The sequence below is a fragment of the Oryx dammah genome, unplaced genomic scaffold, assembly GCF_014754425.2.
Source record: "Oryx dammah isolate SB20612 unplaced genomic scaffold, SCBI_Odam_1.1 HiC_scaffold_20, whole genome shotgun sequence".
In the NCBI taxonomy this organism is placed as follows: domain Eukaryota; kingdom Metazoa; phylum Chordata; class Mammalia; order Artiodactyla; family Bovidae; genus Oryx; species Oryx dammah.
In genome coordinates, this window is record NW_024070204.1 from 61,405,488 (window position 1) to 61,422,236 (window position 16,749).

Consider the following 16,749-nt stretch of genomic DNA (forward strand, 5'->3'; position numbering starts at 1 on the left):
GGGACGACCGAGGATGAGATGGCTGGATGGCATCACTGACTCGATGGACGTGAGTCTGGGTGAACTCCGGGAGTTGGTGATGGACAGGGAGGCCTGGCGTGCTGCAATTCATGGGGTCGCAAAGAGCTGGACACGACTGAGCAACTGAACTGAACTGAACTGAACTGAACTGAACCCCAAGGCTAGAACAAAGCGAATTGACCCCAAGCCTGGTTTAGTGCGTAGGCCACTTGATCATTGGAAGAGTGAGATACATTCGGTTTCCGCCTGAGGAGCTTGCATTTATTTATTTATCTTGAAGTATAGTTGATTTACAATTTTATTAGAGAAATGCAAATCAAAACTACAGTGAGGTACCGTCTCACACCAGTCAGGATGTCCACCATTAAAAATAACAAATGCTGGAGAGGGTATGGGGAAAAGGGAACCCTCCTATACTGTTGGTGGGAATGTAATTTCTTGCAACCACTATGGAAAATGGTATGAAGCTTCCTCAGAAAACTAAAAATACAGTTACCATGTGATCCAGCAATCGCACTCCTGGGCATATACCTAGACAAAACTATAATTCAGAAAGATACATATACCTCTCTGTTCATAGCAGCACTCTTCACAGCAGCCAAAACACAGAAACAACCTAAATATCCATTGACAGGTGTTTGGGGAGCTTTTAAATGGCCCTTGCCTGGGCACCATCCCAGGAAGATTGAATCAGAGTCTGAGGATAGATAAGTATTGCTTGAATAGCTCCCCAGAGGGTTCTAATCCCCAGCCAGGTTAAAAATCTCCACTTTGGTTTGCCCATAAGTAGCACTCCAGGCTCGGAGAAGGCAATGGCACCCCACTCCAGTACTCTTGCCTGGAAAATCCCATGGACAGAGGAAGCTGGTGGGCTGCAGTCTATGGGGTCACTAAGAGTGGGACACGACTGAGCGACTTCACTTTCACTTCTCACTTTCATGCATTGGAGAAGGAAATGGCAACCCACTCCAGTGTTCTTGCCTGGAGAATCCCAGGGACGGGGGAGCCTGGTGGGCTACCGTCTATGGGGTCGCACAGAGTCGGACACGACTGAAGCAACTTAGCAGCAGCAGCAGCAGCAGCAGCAGCAGCACTCCAGGCTCAGGTCTCTATGTCAGACAAATGGGCTCATGAAGTCTTGCATCAAAGTTGGTGTTTTTACCTGTCTTCCAGCACCTTTGGGTTAGCCCCGTTCACCTCATCCTGATTTGAAAGTGAAAGCGAAGTCACTCAGTCGTGCCCGGCCCTCAGTGACCCCGTGGACTGCAGCCTTCCAGGCTGATGTGTAATTGGGCTCTTAAAAGGATACTATAACTCATGAAATATGATCATTTCAGATAGAATTTTCCAAACTAGCTTTAGAAAACTGAAACAATTGTTTCTGGTTTTGGTGTGTGTTTTTTGGCTGCAAGTGGTTTTTTTTCTCTAGTTGTAGCATATAGAGGCTTCCCTGGTTACAGTGCTCAAGCTTACTTGCCCCGAGACATGTGGGATAAATAAATTTCTTTTAAATTTATTTGTCTGCGGCTGGGTCTTAGTTGCGGCTTGTGGGATCTGCCTGACCCCTGCAGGGATCGAACCCAGGCCCCCTGTATTGGGACCACAGAGCCTTGGCTACTGGACCAGAAGAGAAGTCCTGGGCACTTTTGACTTTTATGTTTGCACCTCCAGAGCTTAGATTTTATAGAATTCTGGAGAAAGAGAGATGAGAAAGAACAAAGAATTATTTCAGTCTTCCTTTGAAATGCTTGAATATCAAGACTGTCTTATGGCAAATATTAAGATTCCTAGGAAACAGGAAACATTTTGAAGCTACTTGCTCTCTTATGTTCAGCCTTTCTTCAGAAGTAAAACATAATAAAAAATACAATAAACTTGACAGGTTTCATTGAAGTCCTTTTAATTCTCGGAGGAGAAATTTCGTTAGGATACCCTGGAGGACATAGGTTTCTGTGCGTATCTTGTGGCTGCTGTGGGCAAAGCTACAGCTATCATCCATTCCAAACCCCACTGCAGGGCGCTGGACAAAGGCCATGTCCATCAGCAATGTCTTCATCCAGGGCGACCCGGGCCAAGAGAGCAAATGGCAGAAGCTGACATTTACGTCTGGGTACAAAGCATCTCAAATGCCCATCACTGTGGCTCCACAGGGCCCCTCCTTAGTCAGGCGTGGGGCGGGGTGGCGGGGTGTTTGTGTCTGTATAGGCCGAGATCTTTACTGCTCCATCGGCTAAAAGGCCCTAAAGGCCTCTCCCTTCTACCCGGCATTAAGGTCTCTGTCATAACACGGCCAGTCCTAGTTCATGTTTGGAAAGTCAAGCTTGCACTTGGACGCTTAATCGGCTATCTTTGCAGCTTTCTTTTTTTTTTTTTTAATATTTTTATTTATTTTTTATTTTTATTTTTACTTTATTTTACTTTACAATATTGTATTGGTTTTGCCATACATTGACATGAATCCACCACGGGGGTACATGAGTTCCCAATCCTGAACCCTCCTCCCACCTCCCACCCCATATCATCTCTCTGGATCATCCCCGTGCACCAGCCCCAAGCTTTCAATGGAAAAATGACTTGGTTTCTCAAGGAGCAAAGGGGATTTTGACCATTAGGGACTATCTTTTACCAAATTTAAAAATTATTTTAGAATTCAGATTTTACTTTCTCCTTCTCTTTTGCTCTCTCTTTTTTCCCAATCTCCTTAAAAAAAAATGATCAGGTTGATAAAACAAGATGGAAGGAAGGTGGAAATAAGGAAATACTAGCTTTTCCAGATGATTTGGGTCCAGCTTCCTTCCCATTAGACTGGGGACTTGGATCCCGTTGCTTAAACTATCAATGGTATTGCCTGCAGAATTGGGAACACAGTATCAGCTCAAGGTGAATATAAATAAGTCTTTCTTCAAGGTTCAATGACTTATATCTTGGGGGCTTATCTCTGCGTGTCAGGTGGTCTCGGAGGCCCTTTGGGTGTGTTCATGACTCTTTACATGAGGGGACCATGGACGTCTTTGCTGAACTGGCAGTAACTTGACTCTATCCATCAATACAGAGAGAGTATATATGGCTATTGAGCTATTCTTGTATGAGGAACGTATTGGAATCTTGAAATACTTGGCCTTGGAGATCTTTGTAGGGCAAAGCATGCTCCCTGACACCTCACGAGATGATGCAAAGATCCCCTGAGCAGTGCTCCTCAACCAGGGGGTTATAACAGGTTATATCAGAGTCACTTGGGGGAACTTTTCCCAATGACACTAGCATTCCCTAAAGAAGCCTCAGTTTGGCCAATCCTAAAAACACTTTCCCCTTCTTTTCTGCTCAAATATTACACCCTGCAAAGCCTAGCTCATATCATGACCTATCTTTCCAATTGCTCCAACCTAAAGAGCTTGCTTTCTCTGCACATCTTGTACACTCATTGTCCAGATGATTTATTTGGCAATTCAATTAGCAATTGATGGCTAGCTTCTCTTTCAGGTGAATGCAATTTGTCTTATATTGCTATTTAATTTTTCACTTATCTGTAGTGGAAATAATACTGATTTGTATTTAATTTTTTTTAAATTTTTAAAATGTTCTGGGAATTATTGGTATATACTCAACATTATATATGAAAGGATACTATAACTCATGAATGAATATGATCATTTCAGATAGAATTTTCCAAACTAGCTTTAGAAAACTGAAACAATTGTTTCTGGTTTTGGTGTGTGTTTTTTGGCTGCAAGTGGTTTTTTTCTCTAGTTGTAGCATATAGAGGCTTCCCTGGTTACAGTGCTCAAGCTTAGTTGCCCTGAGTCATGTGGGATCTTATTTTCCCCAACCAGAGACCCAATTCACATCCCATTAGAATGTGGGTTCATAACCACTGGACTACCAGGGAAGTCCCTGACCTAAATTTTAATCCTGGCTTGACTTCTGACTGTATATTCTAGACAAGGTGTTTAGACTTCTTGGGCTTCAGAACCCAGTTGCACAATTTGTGTTAATTTTTTGGGACAGATAATTGTGGTAGACAGTTTATAACATGGTTCCTAGTGGTCCCTGCCTCTTGAGAGTCACACATTTATGTAACCCCTGCCCTTGAGTGTGGGCAGCACCGAGTGAATAGAATTTGACACTTGATAGAATAGGAAAATGATGGAATGTCACATCTGTTTTTAGGTTAGGCCAGACTGAGCCTGTTCTTTTGCTGGCACTCTCTCTCCCAGGCTCTTCTCTCACGCTCATTCTGATGGAGAGGGCTACCTTGAGAGAATTGAGAGTGACCCCTGGTCAAAAGCCAGCAAGTAATTGAGACCTCATTGCAACAGCCTGTGAGGAAGTGAATCTTGCCAGCATCCACTGAGTTATCTTGGAAGTGGATCCTGCTCTAGTTGAACCTTGAGATGACTGCCGCCCCAGTCAACTTCTTGTGATTGCAGCCTTCTGAGAGACCCTGGGTTGACCCCTTGATTGTGGCCCTGTGGCAAACCCTAAAGGACCTTGCTAAGCCATACCTGCGTTCCTGATCCATGGGCATGGTGACATAATAAACATGGATTCTTTTAAGCTGCTAAGCTTTGGGGTAATTTGCTTATAGTGATAGACAACTAATACTGTCTATGAGATATTTTGATGGGTATGGTAGTCTATCGGAACTGATCAGACTAAGCTAAATTATGCTGTAACAACAAATAACCTCCAAAGTTCAGTGGCTCATATCTATGAGTTCATTTCCTTAAACACACTACATGTCCGTGGAAGGTTGATTATAGCTGTACTCAACATTTCCCTCCTTCCAAAACCCTCCATAACCCAGGCTGACAGAGCCACTCCATTTTGGAACATTGCTAATCACCATGGAAGAGGAAGGAGAAGGCAAGGGCAATCCACTCCAGTGCTCTTGCCTGGAAAATCTCACGGATGGAGGCGCCTGGTGGGCTGCAGTCCATGGGATTGCTAGGGGTCAGACACGACTGAGCGACTTCCCTTTCACTTTTCACTTTCATGCACTGGAGAAGGAAATGGCAAGCCACTCCAGTGTTCTTGCCTGGAGAATCCCAGGGACGGCGGAGTCTGATGGGCTGCCATCTCTGGGGTCGCACAGAGTCGGACACGACTGAAATGACTTAGCAGCAGCAGCATGGAAGAGGAAAATGAGGCCAAGTATACCCTGACTTTTAAAACTTTCCCATGAAAACAACCCAACATACTTCTGCTTAGTGTTTTACTGGCCAAAAGCGAGTCATGTGGCCACGCATGAGGCCCACAAGAGGACCCAAAGTATAATCCTTTCCCGCAGTGGGGCACTAAATAGTCGTGAACTGAAACTCAGTGCATAATATACCATCAGAGGGAGTGGTAGCCACAGACTGCTGTGATAAACAAAGAAGGGAAGTAATAGCTCACATCCTCAGATGAACTGGAGTAGAGGCCCCAGGGCCTAAGAGAGGAAAATACTATTAAACAGCTATCTTTCTCAGAGAAGGTTGGAAAATTAGGGGAATACAGGGCACTGAAAAAAACAGGATTTTTAAAAGCATGTCCATAATCTTCATTGTTGTCTAACGTCTTCCTAAAACAGTGAACTTTCTGGCAAGTTCAACTTTAAGACATGCCCTTCTGGCACAACTCTTCTGATTGGATTGCCTTCCCTAAAGTCCCTAAGCTTCCTTTGTATAGAAATATAAGAACCTGCCTTGTCTATAATCCTGTTCATCTGAATTTTAAAGCAACTATCTTCCAGCTATCATTAACAGGAGAGGAAATCTTTGACATGTTACCTTGGGCAAGCTCACGGTTCTCTGGATTTCAGTCTTCTCAAAGCCCACTCTAATCTCCCCTTCCTGAGTAATAAGCGCAATCCCTGTGGACATCCTGCAAGCGATGGGGGAGCTTAAGGAATGATCGCTAGCCCATCCATCTCAGAGGCTGCCAGACTGGCTTTAGAGAGGCAGTTTGAGGAGAAAAACAGAGGCCTGATGGTCAATACATCTAGCTTGCAGAGCAGGAGAAGTGGAGTCGGACTTAGTTGGTAAGCCAAGCCAACGTGATGAATCTGCTTTTCAAAGCAGAGCCAACTTCTGTTGATGTACTGTAAAGAAATGTCAGGACCAGAGAACTTCTAAAAAGGAGAGGAGAAACTTGCTGAAGATCTTTCTTCTTATAAAATATACTTTTGCCCTCAGGCCCTGCCTCTTTGGATCATGCCAGATGGTATCCTATTTCTCCTGAGGTTATAGTTTATGTCAAAAGAAATAGACTTCACTTCAATGAGTTCTGAAGGAGGCAAAGAAGAGTTCCAGAACAGTGGTTTTAAAAGTGACCTTAGGTGCCATCTAAGCCAACCCCTGTCCAGCACAGGAGTCGCATATTCATATCTCCATGATTTGTAGACTGATGATCAGGGGCAGGTTTTAAACTTCTCAAGAATTTTTTTTAGGATTGATCCTATCCCAGTTCTCTTTCCATATTGCACCATGGAGAGTGTGAGGGGAAAGTAATGAAGTCCATAAGAAGAGCATGGAGTTGATAGCCTTTTTCCTAGTGACACAGCCAGTTTTGCATCTGGGGAAAAAAGTTTCATTTTGCAACTGAAATACCCTTAGTTTCAGGGAGGAAATGTTGAGAGAGGCCATAGTCTGAACCTTAGAAATCCTATTTCTGAAACTGACTACTATGAAACAATTTTACCTCCTCTGGCACATTTTTTTCTCCTTCAGTTCAGTTCAGTTCAGTCTCTCAGTCATGTCCGACTCTTTGCGACCCCATGAATTGCAGCACACCAGGCTTCCCTGTCCATCACCATCTCCCGGAGTTCACTCAGACTCATGTCCATCGAGTCAGTGATGCCATCCAGCCATCTCATCCTCTGTCGTCCCCTTCTCCTCCTGCCCCCAATCCCTCCCAGCATCAAAGTCTTTTCCTAATGAGTCAACTCTTCGCATGAGGTGGCCAAAGTACTGGAGCTTCAGCTTTAGCATCAATCCTTCCAAAGAAATCCCAGGGCTGATCTCTTTCAGAATGGACTGGTTGGATCTCCTTACACAAGGGTAAAAATGGTTTCCTGGACAGTAAATTGATAGTACTTTTATGCTGCTTGGATGAACGTGTTCTGTAATAGATTGTGTATTATACTTTATTGGATGGTCATCTTGTTAGTGTCTAAAGGTAATCTTTCATTTCATAGCATTTCCTGTCCTCATCTGTGTGTCAGGCACCATGCTACATTCTGAGAACACATAGGCGATTAGATAAATTCCCTGCCCTCAAAGATCTTGTCTAGCAAGTAAGATAGGCACTTTAATAAGTATATATAGAGAATTCCATGGAAACAAAGGCAAGGCGAATCTGGTGGTGTGATGGAGCAGTGGATGAGGAAGGCTTCAGGTAGGATATATCTCGAAGCATGCGATTTTTAGATGCTCAGGGTGTGGTCCATAAGGAAGGACATGGACAGAGGCAGAGGTATAAACATGCAGAGAGTGTGTGGTAGTCACTAATGCATTCTAGGTACCTGGGGACATTGCACTTCTTATTTCGTCCCTTTTACTTTGGTGGAGCCACGTGACTAGTTTAGGATAGTCAGTTGGAAACAAAAGTGAAGTATATCACTTCTGGGCCAGAGCTTTTAATAGCTTGTTCGAGAGCTCTTTTGTCCTTCTGGAACACACTGGAAACATCAGAAATGATGACTATTCAGTCTGTCTGGGTCCTTCAGTGACCATGGGGAACAGAGCACTCCATCACCCCTTGCTGCACACGGGTTGTGAGAAATATATCTGCTTTTTTCAAGTCACTGAGATTTTGGATTGCTTGTTACTTACTATAGCCTAGTCTATTTTTCCAATTCAGTGCAAAATTAAGAAGTAAATATGGTGCACCTAAAATATACAGTACCAGATATCTCATGGACTTGTTGGGAATGGAGGAAAATGAGATTGAAAATATGGGCAGGACCAAATTATGAGAAACTCTGTTACTATTGCCAGGAAGTTAACTAGATTCATATTGTTCCAGTAAGTCAGAGTCTGCTGCTTTAGTGCTAACACTATATTCCCTGTTGGGAGTTTCTTTGGTGGCTCAGTGGGTAAAGAATCCACCTGCCAATGCAGGGGACATGGGTTTAATCCCTGAGTCAGGAAGATTGCCTGGAGAAGGAAATGGCAACCCACTCCAGTATTCTTGCCTGGGAAATCCCAGGGACAGAGGAGCTTGCCAGGCTACAGTCCCTTGGGTGGCAAAGAGTCGGGCATGGCTTAGTGACTAAACAACAACAAACTCTCTTTCCTGTAAGCTTAGGAGGTCTGGATCTGGAAGAGCTAGAGGAGAAGCTGGGATGGATGTGGCCCAGGGAGTGTGGACTGGGTGTGGCATTCCATCTGTTGCATTCCAGGTGTGCTGTGCAAAAGAGGCAGAGAAAGATGGGTTTGTCCTGGGACAGTATCTCTTCATCAGTGATTCCTTCCTGTATCTTACTTAACAAGCTAGCCCTTTCAGGTCAGGAAGCTTGCGTTTGTGTTAGCATTTTAAAAATTTGAATTCTTTGAGTCCACCCGTTCTCCTGCTTCCTGTTCATTGGATCCAAATCTGGAACTGTTTGTTGCTGCTTTGGATTTTCTTTTTCTGCTCTACTGTTCCTTTTTAGTCTTGTTTCCCATCACACATTGCCACCTCTCACATTCTCCATGCAGCCTACTCACCAGCAAAGCAGATTGGCCAGTGTCCCCTGAGATGTCCTCGCCTCTGTGACTTCATGTACACAGCCCTCTTGCGTCTAAGGCCTCAGAGTGGGATGTTTGTTATCGCTGAAATTCTACCCACCCTCTAGGATCCAGCAGTTCATTTGCCTTTTTTTTTTTTCATGAAACTTCCTGTCTTTAGAGGGAGTTAATCTCCGACTTCTCTGGGCTTCTCCTTCTCTGTTAGGACCCTGACTTCACTGAGATGTTGTATTAGGGGTATTTGTGGGCATGACTGGAGAAGGCAATGGCACCCCACTCCAGTATTCTTGCCTGGAGAATCCCAGAGACAGAGGAGCCTAGTGGGCTGCTGTCTATGGGTTCGCACAGAGTCAGACAGGACTGAAGCGACTTAGCAGTAGTAGCAGCAGTGGGCATGACCAGACCTAAAGATCAAGGGCAAGAACTTTGTCTTGATTATCTTGATTATCCTCCTAGGACTTAGCAGTGCTGTGAACATACTGGGCATTCATATTTAAAAAAATTGGAAACCTTGAAATTGGAGGCCTTTTAACTGAAAGCATTAAAAAATTAATGGAAAGCTTTGTGTAATTTCCTCTGCTTTATTCCTTTGGAGGCGGTCTGTTAGGCACATATTCTTCCCTACTACACCTCCCAGTTTAGCACCAACACCAAATGTCCTTCTCTGAAAGATTATTTTCTTTCAGATAGTGATAAAGATGTTTGTCAGAACAGAGTGAATGTCAGCTCCTTTGGAAGAAAGGCTGTGCACTGAAAGTCAGTAAACAGAAGATGAAAGTGGAAAGAAATCTCCCTTCTGGGGGCAGGGAGGGTGGACAGCAGACAATATAGAGAAGCAAGTGTGCCCCCCAAACCCCCGAGAGATTATAAATGTGTACAGAAAACAACAGAGTGATGTTTAACTTGAGGGAGGGGAGTTGCAGCAAACTCAGGTAAAAAAAAAAAATTTAAGAATTTAAGGTAGCATGTAAATGAGGTATTCTAAGCTTTAGAGGAAAAATAGTCCCAGATAAGATTTTAGCCCATCTTTCTGCAAAGATGGGGATATTCCCTATGTAGTACTTTCTCTCTATCCAGACACAAACAATAACTTTTCCTTTGTGCCACTCCTATTGGAAAGATAGATCACAAGTTCAAGCCCCGCTGATATTGGGTTGGTGCTATCCTCTTCATGTAAGAAAGTGCTACATTGGGAATATCCCATCTTTGCAGAAAGATGGGCTAAAATCTTATCTGGGACTATTTTTCCTCTAAAGCTTAGAATAGCTTTATCCCTGGAGATGGGTTTTGCAATGAGTGTCAATATGTGTCTGTAAGGTATGAATGGCAATATGTGGCGCTACTGAAGTTTTATTGTGTAGAATTGCAAACTATATGTGAAAGGTAGAGCTAGGAGAGGTGTTAGATTAATTTTCAAGTTGTGTTTATCCCAAAGGGAAGTATTTTGGTGCTGTTAATATGTGTGCTACTTATTAAGGAAGATCTTACTTTTAAAAACGTATCATTTATTTAGCTGCATCAGGTCTTAGTTGCAGTATGCGGGCTCTTTACTAGTTGTGGCATGCAGGATCTTTAGCTGTGGCATGTGAACGCTTAGTTGCTGCACGTGGGATCTAGTTTTCTGACCAGGGATGAAACTCGGGCCCCCTGCCTTGGGTGTGCGGAGTCTTAAGCACTGGACCACCAGGAAAGTCCTGAGATATTACTTCTTGAATTGCTTTCCACTGTGCATTTGAGTAGCCATTAAATAACGTGATAAATGAAACAACATATTATGTATTAAGTAGCCTAATGACGCAGATCATCTGCTAAATGATAAATCTGTGGGAGACTAAATTGGTAGATACTTTAGATGGGGTGATCAGGATTGAAACTGAGATTTTAATGACAGGAAATAGTCATTTGGGGATGAAGGAAGAACTTTCTAGGCAAGGTAAGTGTAAAGGCCTCAAAGTGGAAATGAGCTTGGCCTGTGAGAAGACCAAAAAGAAGGCTACTGAGGCTGGAGTGGAGGGGCCTGTGCCGGTAAGACATGTGGTTGGAGAGTGGTACAGATCAAGTACTTTGTAAGTCAGGATAAAGAATTTAGATTCAGTGCTTAGTGTGAGGGGGCTTTCCAGATGGCACTAGTGGTAAAGAATCTGCCTGCCAACGCAGGAGACAGATGCAGGTTTGAACCCTGGGTGGAGAAGATGCCCTGGAGAAGGGCATGGCAACCCCCTCCAGTATCCCTGCCTGGAGAATCCCATGAACAGAAGAGCCTCATGGGCTCCAGTCCAGAGGGTTGAAAAGAGTTGGACACGACTGAAGTGACTTAGTACGCACACTTAGTATAGAAAGTAATGGGAAACCATTAGTGTACTTTAAGGGGAAGAACACTCTGCTTGGGGGTGACTTATGGATTAGAGGAAAGCAAGAGAAGATGGGGTGGCAGCTGGGGGTAAGCACGAAGTAGGTTGGGACAGCTGTCCAGAACTGGGGTGGTAGCAACAGGGCTGGGCAAGAGTGGATAGATTCGGGAGCAGTTAAGAGAAAGTGGGTGTGGTAAAAGAAGAAGCCAGATGGGCAGACAGGTGGGATAAGCCTCTAGGTAAGTGGGAAAACATCTCCTATAGGAATTTCATTTCCATTTAGACTGTAGGAACTCCAATCTCTGAAAAAACTGTCTTCTGCAGTCACTGAGGACCTGGCTCACCACTGACTTTTGATCTTTGAAGATAATTCATAATTAGGTTGTTGCATTTTCCCCACCCTCTTTGCTTTCTCTAGTCAGACTTCTTAGATTTCAGGGGTGAGCAGTGGGTAAGAGGGGTTCCGAGGACAGCTGCATTTGACCTGAGGAAAAACTGAGATCCTGCCCACAGTCACTTATCTGGTCAGCCTCAAATTTCAAAGGAAAGGCTTGGCGTTAATTGTGCTAAGGGCCAGGGGTTTTACATACGTAATCTATTATTCCATTCTCTTGAAAACATTGTGAGGTACATTTTAAAATTCCACTTTTCCAAAACAAAACAAAACAAAAAAACGGGTGAGGATCAGATATGTTTTTCATTTTGCCCAAAGTCACACAGTTTGTAAGGGGAGAGCCAGGACTGAGCCAGAATCTGGCTCCCTACACTCTCCACGTAGCTGCTGAGTTGGGGTTAGTCTATTTTCCTTTTCTTCTCATTACCACGCAGACTCCATCAAAGAACCCAGTAGGAGGAAGGCCGTGATTTCTTTCTCTCTTTCTCTCTTTTTTATGGACTGTATTTGCCTCCCTTCCACCACAGAGTGCCTAGTAAGGTGCTCAGCAAACGTTCGTGCCTGGAGGCAACACCGTCTTCCTGGTGCTGCAAACGGGGCTAGGGTAAGGAGTAAAGCAGTGCTGTGAGGTGGATCCTGCTGCCGCCACGGCTGCTAGGTGATGGGGAGGGATGCTTCAGTCTGTGCCTCGACTCGAAGGCATTTTCCATTTCCTAGTCCCCTCCCTCTCTCCATCCCTCACCTCTCGCCCCTGGACTTCAGCTCAGGCCCCTAGGGGAGCGTCCCTTGCCGCGGGGCTGACAGCACTTGGGGGCACAGGGTCCCGGTTCTCCGAGCTCTTGCCCATCTGTGCGCAGAACCTCGTTCCGGGGCGCCTGGAGCCCGGCGGGCATTGACGTCAAGCGGCGGCGAAGCGCTGCCTACAGACGGTTGACCCGGACCCTCCTCCACACCCCCTTCCTTCCTTCGTCGCCCCCTCCTTCTTCCCTGCGCTCCGGCTCAGGCACGCTATAAAAGGTGGGAGCGCAAGGTGCCCGAGTAGCGCCGAGTTTCAGCACCATGGAGAGCCCCCGTCTGCGCCTGCTGCCCCTCCTGGGCGCCGCCCTGCTGCTGCTGCTACCTTTGCTGGGCGCCTTAGCCCAGGAGGACGCCGAGCTCCAGCCGCGAGCCCTGGACATCTACTCCGCCGTGGAGGATGCCTCCCATGAGAAGGAGCTGGTCGGTACCCCCCTCTCCCCGGACTCCCCTGGCTGCCGCGAGGTTCCTTGCTTTGTACGCATCTCTCTCTCTCTCTCCCTGTCTCCCCACCCCGATTCTTAGATTCAGGGTCCGGGGAGGTGGGCACAAATCCCCGGCTCCCGCTGTCACCCGAAGAATATCTTGAGCCCATGGGCTCTAGATAGTCTGTGGAGCAAATCCCTGATCCCGGCTCCTCGGAGCAACAGGAGTCTCCGCGGCTCCTGGCCCTGCGCTCAGTACGTGGGACAGCGCTCGCTAAGTTTCCACCCCTCGAACGTCCCTCTTTGCGGAGTCCAGGGGAGGAGTGTGTGGTGCCCCGGTTCCTTATAACTAGGGCTGGAAGTGAGCACCTGGGCTGGGCGCACAGCCAAGGCGGCAACTTGGGGATCCGGGGGGCGGTGTGTTGCAGATTGAAGCGCTGCAGGAAGTTCTGAAGAAGCTCAAGAGTAAACGTATTCCAATTTATGAGAAGAAGTATGGCCAAGTCCCCATGGTAAGGCTTTGGGGTCACCCCTCCCCATGCTTTTCTACGAGGAAATGCACCCCCTTGAACCTTAGACACCAGCGTCTTCCCAGTATGTGGCTATTCATTCAGATAATGGGTTTGCCGAGTTCGTGGGCTCCCCTTTGTTTCCACCGTGTCAACCCTTTCCTCTTGGTCTCTAAAGTTAAAGAGTAGTTTGGCCATTCTGGAACATCGAACAACTGGTACCAGGAATCTGCCCTTGGGTTTCTGTGGAAAGCAGTATTTCCTGAAAATATGCCTGTTTTTTTTTTTTAAACCTCCCAAAGAATTCTCTGAGTGGAAGAGTCCTTGAATCTAGTCAGTTCTTGTTCCTCTAACTTACTTCCTGCCTTCTGAAGCACTGCCAGTTTTTAAAAACCTAAGTTCAAGTAAAAAATCTTGATTCCTGTCTGTTCACCTTCCTTGAATGACACACACACACATTTTAATCTTTTTGGGGGGGATGAGAAGGTGGACATAGGGAGCAAGGATTGTGAGGTCTACTGTTTATTTCTTAGATGCAAAGGTCTGGTTGACTTTTTTTTTTTGATGAGCAATTGAAGGACCCAGGAAAGGTAACTTCCCTGAAAAAGGCAGAACACAGTATGAGCAGTTCAATAATTTCAATTTCTTTCCTTTTATGTTCTCTCTCGCAAATGATGAGCACAAGGCTCTCCTTGTTTCAAGCCTGACTATACTTGGACCCACGGTGGTGGTGGTGGCAGGGTTCATCTGTCCCTCCCCAGAGGCAGACTTTGTGTTGATGGGGAGACGGGCCTGTTGGGAGCACAGGTGTGCTTGTGCGGCATGACTACACATTGTGTTGTTTGCAGTGTGACGCGGGAGAGCAGTGCGCCGTGCGGAAAGGAGCTAGGATTGGGAAGCTGTGTGACTGTCCCCGAGGAACCTCGTGCAATTCCTTCCTCCTGAAGTGCTTATGAGGCACCCACGCTTCTCCATAAGCCCCCTCCCCACTTTCCCCAGGGGACCACACCTTCATCCCTGGAGTCTGGCTTTAGCAACAAAGTTTGCATTTCCCTCTAAGGAAAAGGGGGCTCTCTTCCTGCTGTTTCCAAATAAAAAGAACACATTAGATGTTACTGTGTGAAGAGGAATGCCTTGTATGGTGTTGCTATGTGTACAAAATATTCTATTCTTATTTTCTCTGTCTGACAAACTTTTAAAAGTGGATATTTAAGCAAAGAGGAACAACTTCACTTTGAAAATTGTATTTTTGTAGGTGGCATGACAGGATGAAAATTAGATCAGGTAAAATCTTGACAGATGACATCACAACCTGGAAAATAAATCACCCAAGCATCACAGATTGAAGCATGTACAAATTATACATAATAAAGTGTTTTTCATAATTGCTCATAGCACATTGTTGTTTCTGCATAAGTAATTTAAATAGGAATGGTGGGATTAACCACGATGTTGTTTTCAAGGAAAAATGTTTTTAAAATAGAGGTCCACTGGGAAAACAGCACCAGGACTCCAAGGAGCTTTCATCATTAATTAGGAGTTTGCTGCAGAAACTTTGGTACATTATTTTCCTTTGATTGCAGTGGTGTGTGAAGTATGTGTGTTTGTGTGTATGGATGTGTGTGTGGGTGCTGTGTGTGTGTGTGTGAGAACAGAGCGAGAGATGAAATGAGGATGATTGGAGTTGAGTTGATACATTTTGTTTATTAAAACCTTCAGCTAGAACCCTTAAACAGGGAGAACAATAGAAGAGAAATTATTTCAGCCTTTAGTTACATTAAGAGCAATTTAAAAAATTAAGAATTTTGTTTTGACAGTTCCTTTATTAGAAGTTATGCATTGGTTAAAAAAGTAGACTCTTTGGGGGTTGTTTTATGTCCAGAGGAAGGTAAATAGCCATTTTAGCTGCTCTAAGAGTGTGAGACCCAATAATTACCACTGTTTAATACACAATCTTGGGAATATTCTCAGTTCAAAGGGAAAAATGGTCATTTCAGTAAACAATTTCGAAGGGAACAAGTGAAAATCAATGAGGGCAGGTTCAACTCAAGAAATACAAAAATCTTAAATGTAAAGTTCAGGAGCCATTAAATGTTTCTGAGTGCTTACCTGAGGTCACATTTCTGGGACTGTAAATCAAACTAAATAATATTTGGGAAGAAGCATCTTGAGAGGAACAGTGGCTTTTTCCTAATGCGAACTCAGGAGGCCCCTGCATAAAAATAGAATTTAAAAATAAAGTCTCTCCACTGATTCTTAAGGATCTAGAATATGGTGTTTAAAATATTGTCATACACAGTTGCCCTTTACTCTTATTGCCCTTTGCTCTTATTATTACTGTTAGCATGACTGGTCCTCTTAATTATCTTGCACGATACTATTATCACTTTTTTCCCCCCCAGAGGAGGGAGCAGACACCAAGAGAGAAGACAGGACTAGCTCAGTCAATCCTAAATCATGATTTCAGCTCTAATTTCTCCAAAGGTTTGTCTTTTCTCTGTGTGTCACCCCAGGCAATTGAGCCGGCTGTATGGACTCTCAAATTTCCCAGAAAACACTTCTTTCTTTAATAGAAATTAGATCAATGTATTTTAGGGGAGTCACATTTCCATTTGAATACCACGCTTAGTTGTGATTGAAATGTGTTGCATTTGAATTTTTAAAAACTGAAAAGAGTAATTGAATAATTTCATAGTCCACTGCTTTTCCAGAAAGCAGTTCAACTGAAATTCTAATCTGCTTCTTGAGCACCTTAACTCTTCCCATTTGTGTCAGTCCTAAGATGAGGAAACTGTTTTAATCATTGGTTACTGCATAGACAAGACCCTCAGGGATAACACTTAGAACTGCTTCCTATTTTACCCTGCAGTGTTTCTCCCCAAAGCAAGAAGTGTTGGAAGAATTTGCAGTTCAAAAAAAAAGAATAAGAATATTTTAAGAATATTGTTCCAAACCCCTTTAATTTGTACCCCTCACCATTACCCCTACTATATCATCCCTTATATCCCTATATCATTTCTTATTTAATATAACTAAAGGGTGTGGACTTATGCGAGACTGATGATGGAGAATCTGTGGGCTGGATATGAAATGACTGTTTTCTGAAAATTTTTTGTAGAGGCCCAGATTTTAAATTCATAGTGCTAATAACATTTTACACTGGTGATGGCAACACTTAATCTTAAGTGGCTTGTTAGAAGTAACTTTGCCTTCTCATTTTATCAGTATAAGAGCACCTCTTCAAATAGAATGTTTTAATATATTTAATGATTGAAGGTCCCTGTGGAGAGGATAAGAATGTTAAAGATCAGGAAAGTTGAAATGATCAAAGTTGTTGCCCATTTGGAAGCTTCCATATATATACCCTAGAGACTTTTTGTGCGTGAATAGTGGGTGCTTGCTCAGTTGTGTCCGACTCTTTGTGACCCCATGGACTGTAGCCCACCAGTCTCCTCTGTCCATGGGATTTCCCAGGCAAGAATACTGGAGTGGGTCGCCATTTCCTCCTTCTGAGATTGGCTGAAAGATCGAGGGTCTGGGAACTGA

The 16,749-nt window shown here is 44.4% G+C and overlaps 1 protein-coding gene across 1 annotated transcript; it reads left to right on the forward strand.

Moving 5' to 3' along the window:
* Positions 1-12,276: 12,276 nt before the first annotated feature.
* On the forward strand, positions 12,277-14,593 carry CARTPT (CART prepropeptide). Its single transcript, XM_040262686.1, has 3 exons — positions 12,277-12,692; positions 13,123-13,206; positions 14,052-14,593. The coding sequence occupies exons 1-3, from the start codon at positions 12,534-12,536 to the stop codon at positions 14,157-14,159; spliced, it is 351 nt and encodes a 116-aa protein (XP_040118620.1). The 5' UTR covers positions 12,277-12,533; the 3' UTR covers positions 14,160-14,593.
* The last annotated feature ends 2,156 nt before the right edge of the window (positions 14,594-16,749 follow it).

Excerpts from the sequence above, each read along its gene's own strand:
- CARTPT (XM_040262686.1), top strand. The coding sequence starts at position 12,534 with ATGGAGAGCCCCCGTCTGCGCCTGCTGCCCCTCCTGGGCGCCGCCCTG. Across the intron at positions 12,693-13,122 it reads CCTCCCATGAGAAGGAGCTG|ATTGAAGCGCTGCAGGAAGT; the intron begins GTCGGTACCCCC and ends GGTGTGTTGCAG. Across the intron at positions 13,207-14,051 it reads AGTATGGCCAAGTCCCCATG|TGTGACGCGGGAGAGCAGTG; the intron begins GTAAGGCTTTGG and ends TGTTGTTTGCAG.